We start from the raw sequence: 10162 nt of genomic DNA on the forward strand, positions 1-10162 counted from the left end.
CTTGGTTCTGTGACTCCAGAGCCTTCCTGTTTTAACTCCCACCTGGGTGGCCACCAAGAATTCTCGTTCTCTGTCCCTTAGATGATGGTGAACCTTGGGGCTCTGGCCTCAGCTCTCTTCCCGCCTTCCTCTCACCCCCACTTCACTCTCTCTGCCCAGAGACATGGGCTTCTTTTCTGCCTAGCACGTAGTGGGTGCTCCAGAAATGTTTGTTGAATGAACGAATGCATGAATGACTTTGTTCTTCAAGGTTGTACCTCTGGCATCTAACCTCACCCTGGCACTGAAAGGGGATCAGTAAATGTCTGTTGAACAAAAGGGGAAAAATGTTCAACCTCATTGGTATTCAGACATGAATTTAAACAAATACTTTTCATCTGTGATATGTGCAAAGGTCAAACAAATTAGAATACCTAATGCTGATCAGCATGAGGTAAAATAGAGAAACTTTCTGGAGAATAATTTTTCAATGTGTGTCAAGAACGTAAAACACGTTCATAATTTTTACGTAAAATTGCATGTGCAGGACTCTCTCTGAAGAAAATTATTCCAGACCTGGGGGGAGGGATGGGAACAGGGTGTCTTCCTACACACACAGCATTCCTTCCCTCAGTGTTAGTTATAAAAGAAAATAAGCAACCTAGTTATCGGGGGTGAAGAGTGGAACTATGACATCTATCACAGGAAGAGTGTGCAGCCAATAAAATGATGGAATTTGGGGGCGGGGCCGAGGTAACCAGTTACACACCCCTTCCCTGCTAGGACTTGAGAACACACAGGGAAGACGGACAGGAAGGAAATCAAAAAAATTCTTCTTTCTTAACGGTAAACTCGCAGTGGGGAATGAGCTAGGGAACCCTACTCCACTGCCCCTCCTCTTGGGCCTGTGGGGAGAGATAGGTCTAAAGGCTGGACTCTGAAATGAGGGAAACATAGGCTTCACCTTGGGGACCCATGGGTAGGGGTGAAGCAGAGACCTTCAATACTACAGCCCCGCCCAACAGAGAAAAATTGTCCAATGAGTGACAGGTTCTCACCAGTTCCACCAATCACAAAAGCCAAGGGGGTGAGAGGCGGGGCCAAGGATTCCACCATCCCAGGAATTCCAGCCTCCTCCCTACAGCAAAATAGGGCCAACTATAGCATTTGTGGAGCCCAGTGCAAAGTGAAAATGCACAGGATAAAAAGCAGGGAAAAGTATCATTAAAGGTACAAAAATATAAAGCTTTCTCATTTTTTCCCCATGACTTGTCTTAGTTATTTGTTATTTAATGACAATTGAAAAAAAAAGTTTAAATTATTAGCATGAATTGTATCGCTCATTCTGTTGTGTAAATTCCAGCTTTAAATGCAAATAGAAGAGCACTGAACTCGAATGCAGAATCCCTGCATCACACAATTCGTATCTGGTAGCTGCTACAGGCAGGCATACGTAGCTTGTTCTTACCAGAGCAGTGGGAACACTGCACATTTTTTTTTTTTTTTTTTGCGGTACGCGGGCCTCTCACTGTTGTGGCCTCTCCCGTTGCGGAGCACAGGCTCCGGACGCGCAGGCTCAGCGGCCATGGCTCACGGGCCCAGCCGCTCCGCGGCATGTGGGATCTTCCCGGGCCGGGGCACGAACCCGTGTTCCCTGCATCGGCAAACGGACTCTCAACCACTGCGCCACCAGGGAAGCCCAACACTGCACCTTTTATTTCACCTTTGGACGCTTGCATGTTCTAGGCACACACCTCCACCCTCGATGAATGACGGTTGAAGGGAACAGGAACTATGGTTGTCCATCTTTCCCTTTCTTTTGGTGCCATCATTTTCAGAAGCGATGATTAGCTAGCCCAAGGATGTCACACGAGTAACAAGGGATATGATAGGGTTCCTTGGTCCTTATGCTTCTTAGAATGTCACTGCCTCCTTTCTGCCTTCAAAACAAGTTCTGATTCAAAGGGAAAGCGTGGCGTCTCAAGCTGTCAGTGCCCCTGTTTACGCAACCACAGACATGCTGATCGCTGCCTATGCGCAGAATTCTGGTGGCCCCAGGACGCTGGGGAGCTCCATGACACTTAAAGTGACACAAGGTAAGCACGTTACGGAAGCCACACCAGGAACAGTGGAATCGCTTGTTGCATGTGTCACTTCTGTTCACAGGTGTGCTCCATTGTCCCATCAGATGTCACTTACAAAACACGGGTTCAAAGATACAATTATTAAAAATTTCAAGATGGGGACAGCAGAGAATTAAACCAAGCGCAGGGTTCTTGGTCCTTCCGAATATGGGACCTACACGGGTTGCACACTCAGGACACCAGCTCTGCAGCAAAGCGCTGGAAAATTCTTATAACCTCACACTTAAAAGTACCCTTCCAAATGGTTTATATGGAGAGATTAAAGCTTTTATTAAAAACAGACATGGGCATTTAAAAAAGATGGGCAGGAGCTGTGGCAAATGGCTAACAACATGTATCTAGAGGCTGGTCTTTCGTCTTCATCTGCATTGTTACTCTGTAATCCTCCCCTTTAAGCCCCAGTATTTCATACAGCCACACTTCAGGTGTCAAGACCTAAACACCTTAGAGAAACATCCCTTAGCTCTGCTGACTTGAAGGATAAAACCCAAAAACTGTAGCAAGTAAAAACCAGGAGATGATGCGGAAACATTTTATTAGCATTTGATTTCCATCTTGCAGCAAGAAAATGAGAAACCCCCTACTTGGTGACTGCACCAACCTTTAAGTGAGGTCTGGCTTCCTTGACAGTTTGGGGAAACTGATAAAAATAACCCCTTCCCAAGGGTGGACCTTTGGAGTCCACACGGTCTTTGCTCCTCAGAACCTTGTGACAACCCAGGGCAGGAAGCAATGCAGGGAAACTGAGGCTCAGAGAGGTGATGTGACTTACTGGGGGACAGCCACCGGTGTCCCACTGCAGCCTCCTTCCCTGAAGTGGAGACAACATGAGCTCGTGAAAACCCAGGCAAACTTATGGAAGGGGTGGTCCTAAGTGGAAGCAAAAGGAACAAAGATTTCAGAAATCAAAGGCTGGCTCTCCGCTCTCCTTCTGGGCTGGCTCAGGTCACTGCCAGACGTAGCCTCCCCTCTCAGCACAATTTCTCTGGGGCTGGAGATGGAATTAGGTTAGCCAGTCTGATGACAGTTCTAAGGGCTAGTCTAACTCTAACCCCTAAAGAACAGACATAGTTATTTATGGACAATATTTATTAAGTACTGACTGTGCCCCAGGCCCTGGGCTGGGCACAATCACACACACCAAGCCATTTAATGCCATGAGTTCACTGAACATATTCCATTCACGAAGCGCGGTGGGGAGTCCACAGAGAAGATGCTACGGCATCAACTAACTGCACGTCCCTGGTTTCAAGTGATCTAAGGAGCAACCTGGAGAAGAAACTAAGGCTCAGAGAAACCTGCCCAAGATTACAGACCCAGAGCAGACCCCACTGGGAAGGCAGGTCTCCAGACCCCACCAGGAATGCAGATCTCCTGACACCAGATCTTGGGATACCTCATCTGGCTGGAAATGCGAGGAGGGGAAATCAGAACTCTGCAACTTGGACTTGAGCGCATGAAAGAATTCAAAGAGGATTTCTAAAACAGAAAGCAAACAAATCAGCATCCCTCCTGGTCTTATGTATCTCGCATCTTGTTCATGAGTGACAGGGCAGCCTTTCTGTTTTCCAGACAGTCGGTAAAGGCTGTACGAGTCGGGGTACTGCTGGCTGCAAGTAACAGAGACTTGGTTGAAAGTTTGAAACAACGAGTAAATGTAACAGCTCACGGAACTGGAAGCCCAGAGGTGGGGTGGACATCAGGCCTGGTTAATCCAGGAGTCACAGATGTCACCAACGTCCCCAGTTCTCACTCACTGTCTGCTCTGCCAGCAACGGTGTTGTTGGCTTCAGACTGGCTCCCTCCATGGTCTCAAGGCGGCCGCCAGCAGCGATGGAGGCTTCTGTGTTCCATCACAAGAGAGGGACCAGCTTCCTGCAGCTCTCTCTACTCTCCACTCAACCGCCAGAAAGGACTCCCACATCCATTCTGGGACCAGTCACTGCAAGGGGGATGGGAGTACACTGGTCCATCACTGCCTGCCCAGGGCCAGACTCAGAAAAGGATGTGCTTGGTAACTGCTACTGAATGAAGGAGGATGAATGTATTTTGTAGATTCAAGCTAGCCTAAAAATGTCTATTTAACCACCTTAAAGCTGAGTCCTGGGGCTGCAGCAAGAGAACACAGCCAGGAAGAGTCCTTCCTAGAGCCATATCTGGCCCTTGAGAAAAGCCTAAACAGAGACTCCTTGGCATTCTCCTATCCCTGGGGCCCCTTTCTCTAGGGTTCAGGTCCTTCCACTGCCCACTGTCAACTGTACTGTTCTCCCCAACACTCACCCATCCTTGCCAAGTTCTCTGTGCCCCACAGTGACATGCACTCATGCCTTATGATCACAACAGCCCTCAATCAGCTGAGCTGAGCTAAGAGTTAGAGGGGGAAAAGCTGCTCTAATTCACACTAAGGTGTGAATGACTAACAAAACCTAAACTCTCCCCAAGGTATTTGAGATTTTACAAGAAGAAATTGAGGAACTCAAGCAAGACTCAGACTGGTGAAGATGACATTTAACTTGAGACCTAAAGGATGAGAAGGAAGAGCAGGAAGTGGGTGTTCCAGGTAGTGGATGTAGCCAGTGCAAATACCCCAAGAGAAAGAAAAAACTTCCTGCTCAAGGAACAGGAAGTAGATCAGAGCCACTGGGATATTGTGAGTGTTTGTGACCAAGTGACCAGGTGGAACAGGAATTTGTACACCTGGCTCTTTTACAAACTCCCAGCATCCATTATTTGCTTGTGAAGCTCCTCCAGGAACAAGACTTTTAAATGATAACAGTGCCATTTATTAAGTGCTTCCAACAGGCCAAACACTGTGCCAGGTGCTTCCTAAATTAGCAAAACCACTGATCATTCCAACAGCCCTGTAAGATGAGTCACTATTACTCCTCCCTTTAAAGGGAGAAAGTGAAGCTCAGAAACATTTAGTAACTTGTCCGAGGTTGCACAGCACCTGAAGAGTCAGAAGAAGGATTTGAATACAAGTCTGTCTGACATCCAAATCTGTAACATACTCTGTGCTCTGAGCACAAAATGCAGGCAAGATGCAACAGTGTGAAAGTCTGTTTTCATGCAGGGAGGCCAGAAATCTCACATAATTCTAATAATTATTGCTATTGCTTTCTCAAGGGTGGGAACTTCAGATCTTGTTCCTAGGTTCCCTAGGACCTGAGCTCTGTGCCTTCCACACTCTGGCATTCAATCTGGGACATGGACAAAAGCCACGCCTCAGTTTCTTCATCTATAAAATAGGGATGCGGGGTGTGTGGAGCTCCTGTGAGGCCTCAGCACGTAACGGGTCCTCCACATACTTGGGCTGCCAGTTCACAATTTGTAGTTCTGAGGCGGCTCTTTCATCCACCATCTTATCTGACCCTCACAGAAACCTTAATACGTCTAGGCAGAATGGTATTATTCACTCCCATTTCACAGATAGGGAAAAGAGATCCATCCACATAATGGCGTTCCTTTCTAGAATACAGGCTGCCCACGGGCAGTCCCTGTGTCCAGTCCCCAGGGCTAAAACTGACCAGAACATAGTAGGTACTCGGTAAATATGCGTTGTATGAATGAAGAATTAAAACCATCACTTCTTACTCTGATAACTCTGCACTTCTCCCTTGCTCCTCCCTTCTAAGAGCTGGTGAATTTGTGAGAGAAACAGGGGGAGACAGAATAAAGAAGGAATTAGGGTTTGCAAATGTCCACTATGAGTCAGGCAGTGCTTTTTAAATACTTTACATCACGGAGCCCAGTGCCCTGTCCCATCATCCTCAATGTAGAGGAGGGAAAACGGAGGCTTCCTCCAGAAAACCAGACCAGAATGACCTGCCAAGATCCCCTCTCTCTCTCCTGGCTCCGGCCAGACCACTGGGGCACCTGCCAGCAGCCCAGCAGCCTTTTACCTCTGCCTCTCAGCAGGCTGCCAGCAGAAAGAACACCCAGGAAACACGCTGATCCTTCCTCAACCTCTCCAAGGCAGGCGACAAAAGACCGCTTTCAGCTGCCGGGGGACACCCCCCACCCCGAAACCCCTAGCTTGGGGCAGAGCCTGAGCAGCCCTGCCCCCTCTCCCTACACACACCCATCAGCAAAGCGTGACTCAGCACTTCGCCTCCGGGGAGCGGGGAGCGCCGCTCTTCAGCACATCTCCGCCCAGGTTACACACCGAGCCTCGGCTCGCCTGGGTCAGGACGCCCAGGAGCCCACCCCGCGGCGCTGGCCCAGTGCTCCCCAGGCCTCCGCAGGGCTCGGGCTACGGGCTCCTCGGCCTCATTTCCGGCGGAGCCAGGCATCAGCGCGGCGGACAGCACCCTGGAGTCGAGTCACCGCTCCGAGCCCACACGGGTTCCTGACACAGGCTCCCACGCGCACCAGTCCCGCGGCACGCAATGCCCAGGGACCCTCCCACCGAGGCACCCACCAGGGGACCTCTTGCTAAAAACCCACAAACACTTCTGCAGCCAGTCCAGCAGCCCCCAGGGAAGATGCAGACGGCCCCTTAACCCGGGAAGGTCTCCAGCACAAGTGTCCCTACCGCTGCATGCTGACACCCCGCGGCTAGCTCTCCCCATCCTCAATGGAGGCTCCACTCCGCGGGCCCCCGGCTGCGGCCCGGGAGCTGTCCCCACCGTTCCCTGGGCAAGGTGGAGCAGAGAGACCCTTGGAAGTTACAGGCTTATAAGAGAGGGCCGCTGACCCTCTAGATCCCACCAGCCTCGGAGTGGCGGTTGGGCTTGGGCTGTAGGGCCAATTTAGGGGATTTCAAATGCAGGGCCTGTTTGGGGTGGCATGTCCCACTCTGGGGGAAAATTCTGACAGTTTAGGGCCAGCTGTTCCTGTCTTAGTTCAACTCGCCAGGAATAAAAGATAAACCCCAAACCAGACACCTTCTCCCACCCACTAAGGGGCCCTGCTTCTGGAGGCACAGGGAGGGGCCGAAGACCGCGAGCCTCTAGGGGAATCTGGCTATGGATTTCCCCCCCACCCCCACCCCGGGTCCCACTTCGTCTCCAGGGAGTGGGCAGCCTAGAAAATTCTGCGGGCTCTGGGCAGGGCAAACCCAGTATTCTAAGCCACTAAATTTCCCCGGTATTTCTTCACCAGATTAGCCGCAGAGGTGGCCTTTTAAAAAATGAGGGCCAGGGCCGATTCAGGATGCCACCAGGCCTGGGGGCGGAAAGCTGCCTGCCGGAGGGCGGCGCGGAGGAGGGCGCTGCGCTCTCGGGCTGCGGGGCAGCGGAGGCCGGCGCCCTCGGGCTCCCTCCCTCCCGGACCCGGGGCGGGGTAGGGTAGGGTAGGGTGGGGGGACACGACACACAGCGCGCGGTCCAAACCTTCGGAGGGCATTCGGTGCGACGGCATCCCCACGCCGCGGCCGGCCGGAGGGGGCCTCAGACAACACGTACGTTACCTTCAGTCACATAGCTGTGGTCCCGCAGGAAGCTGTGGTTAATTTTCCGCGTGTCCGTGTCCTCGCCCATTGAAGGCCGTGCCCGGTGCCCTGGGCATGCCCCGCCGCCGCAAACCGATGCAATCCGCAGAGGTCGCGCCGGGCGCGCGGGCCATGCCGCCGCAGCCTAGCAGGGGCGCGGGCCACCGGGGCCCCGGGGGGCGGGCATCGCGACCGGGGGCAGCCGGGGACGGGCGAGGGCGGCCGGGACGGGCGCCGCGGTCAGGCTTGAGCGCGGCGGGCGGGCGGCGGCCGCGGGTGGGGGCGGGCCGGGGCCCGGGAGCGCATCCCGGCCGGCGGTGCGCGCTGCGTCGGTGCGCCCGGCGGCGGAGGCCTGGTGCCTGTGCGCCTGGCTGCGGCGGCGGCGGCGGCGGCGGCGGCGGCGGGAGGGGACGCGCGCGGCGCTGCGCCGACCGAGCCGAGGCCGAGCCAGGCTGCTAGGGCTGGGGCCGCCGCCGCCGCCGCCACTGTCGCAGGCCCCTCCCTCGCGCCGCCCGCTCCTCCGCCCCCACGGCCCGCGCAGCCCGCCGCGCGCGCGGGCAGCCCGGCACCCTGCAGGTGCGGCGGCGCCCCGGCAAAGGCTGCGTCTCCGCGCTCCCGGCCTCGCGGGTGGGCACCTTTGGTCCCTGGGTCTGCCAGCGGGGGAGGGAGGAAGGAGATGGCCAGCTTGGGGGGCACACGGTCAGCTGAGCCTTATGAGGGTCACTTTGCGTGCCCAGGTACTCCAGTTGTGTAAGAGACGGCCCATGGGTGGGGAGATTAGAAAAGGGGAGGACAGGTGGGCAGCCTCACAAGGCCGAGGGCCGCGGCGACCAGAAGAACAGGGAAGGGAGCGGGGCGCGGCTGAAGGCGCATCTGGAGAATGGGAGACTTCACAGCCGCGGAAGACCGGGGTGGGGAGTAGGGACAAGAGCCCCCGTCCATTGGTAAAAGAGGGTAGGCAGACGCATTCCCAGGAACCTCCTGAGCGCAAAACTGGACCCGTGGGAAGAAGCTAGGGGGCGGACTGGGGGGGGGGCGGGGAGAATCAGCACCCTACAAAGAAGGCAAAACTCTGGATGAGATGGCTGGAGGTAGTAGGCCTCCTCCAGGCAGAGCGCCGAGATCTCTTCTCATGCTCACCTCTCTACTTACTGGTGAGATAAAGTGGAGAAACAGTGCTGGGTATGCTCCAAAAACAGGCTGAGAAGTGCGGGTCCCTCCTCCCTCTGCCAGGCAGGAACCTACCCCCTCCCTTCCCTTGGTCATAAGTGTACCCGCCACCCCCTCGCATCCTACACAGTGCTTCACATAGAGCAGGCGCTCAAAAGCTATTTGTTCCCTCTTTTGGCGAGCTGCCACCTCCTCCAAGCTGACCCCTATGCCTGATGAACTGAGCGCCCTGCAGGGAGCCCAGCCCCCAGTGGGTGTGTCAGAGGTGTTGGGTATGGATCAACACCCCCCCGCCCCCCCCCCACACCAGCAGGCTTCCTAGTTGCTCAGCAAAACCAGTTTGGAAAGGGAGAGTAGGAAAGGTGCAGACTGCCTCCAAGGGGTAGCAAAGCTGAAGGGGCCCTTGGCCTGAGATTGGGGGGTGGTTCAAGCCACAGGAGGGAGGTGCCGCTGGTGTCTCTCCTGCAATTCTGTGATGCTTTCCTCTTCTCAACTGGCTTTCTGGGGACTCCAGGCATCTCCCCAAACTGCAGTGGGGACAGGAGAGTCCAGAAGGGGCTGGGGTAGGAGGATGGGGTTATGGGAGAGACTGGGGAAGGTGGAAGCCACCTGAGGTTTCTTGCTGGGAGGTGAGAGGGAGTTTCTGAAGCTAGATATGAGCTTTTATTCCATAGAAATGCCCAGAATGAACCTATAAGGAGGTGAAAGGTTCCCCCACCCCCCCCACCCCCGCCCCAGCACCCTGGAGGGCATAAGTGAAAGGGCAGGACCCAGGAAGGGCCTGGGGTCCTGCCAGCGCCACCACCTGGTTGCTGAGTGACCCGGGACAGGTCCCGCACCTGTCCCCACCTCAGCTTTCTCACAACGTCCACCTCATAGCACAGGCGTGCAGATCCAGTTCAAAGACCAGGTAAATGCAAGGACCCTCAGGACGTGAAAGAGGCTGACATCCAGTTCTCTATCACCCACCAGCCTGATCTGCTCAAGTACCCCGCACCTAACAACAGAACTCAGCATCCCACTCTCTGTTCCCCACTCACCTCTCTAGCTCATATAGCAAGTGGTTGCAACCTCAGATACTGGAAACTGGACAGTTTGGGTTCAAGTCCTAACAGTGAAGGGGCCCCAGGCAAGCACAGCCTTGCCAGTTAAATGGACGTGATCACAGGGCTGGTGTGCCCAGTTCATGCTTAGCAGGGGCCTGGCCTCATCGGGGCTCTGGAATGTTAGCCATTATCATCATCATGCTGACCCTCGCCTCTCTGATCTTGCGGAGACCCCCTCACCCCCAGCCTCCCCATCTGTCAGTCCCGCTGAAATACCCACCCTGTCTTCCAGGATGCCCTGGATCACAGTGAAAAGGGCCTTGCCCTGACCAAACACAAGGATCCACCCCTTTCGTCAGCCTGTAAGCCAGGCTGGGGACCCGGGAGTTGGT

The 10162-nt window shown here is 54.4% G+C and overlaps 1 protein-coding gene across 1 annotated transcript in view; it reads right to left on the minus strand.

Annotated features, from left to right (window-relative positions):
- PPP2R2C (protein phosphatase 2 regulatory subunit Bgamma) overlaps positions 1-7603 on the minus strand; it is a gene marked incomplete at its 5' end in the record, with an annotated part of 138767 nt that extends 131164 nt beyond the window's left edge. The window contains one exon of the mRNA XM_081249310.1: positions 7534-7603. Within this exon, the coding sequence (XP_081105436.1) occupies positions 7534-7603 (70 nt within the window). The remainder of the gene's footprint in view (positions 1-7533) is intronic.
- Between the last annotated feature and the right edge of the window lie 2559 nt (positions 7604-10162).

Source organism: Mesoplodon bidens (assembly GCF_964165515.1).
Source record: "Mesoplodon bidens genome assembly, chromosome: 1".
Taxonomy (NCBI): domain Eukaryota; kingdom Metazoa; phylum Chordata; class Mammalia; order Artiodactyla; family Ziphiidae; genus Mesoplodon; species Mesoplodon bidens.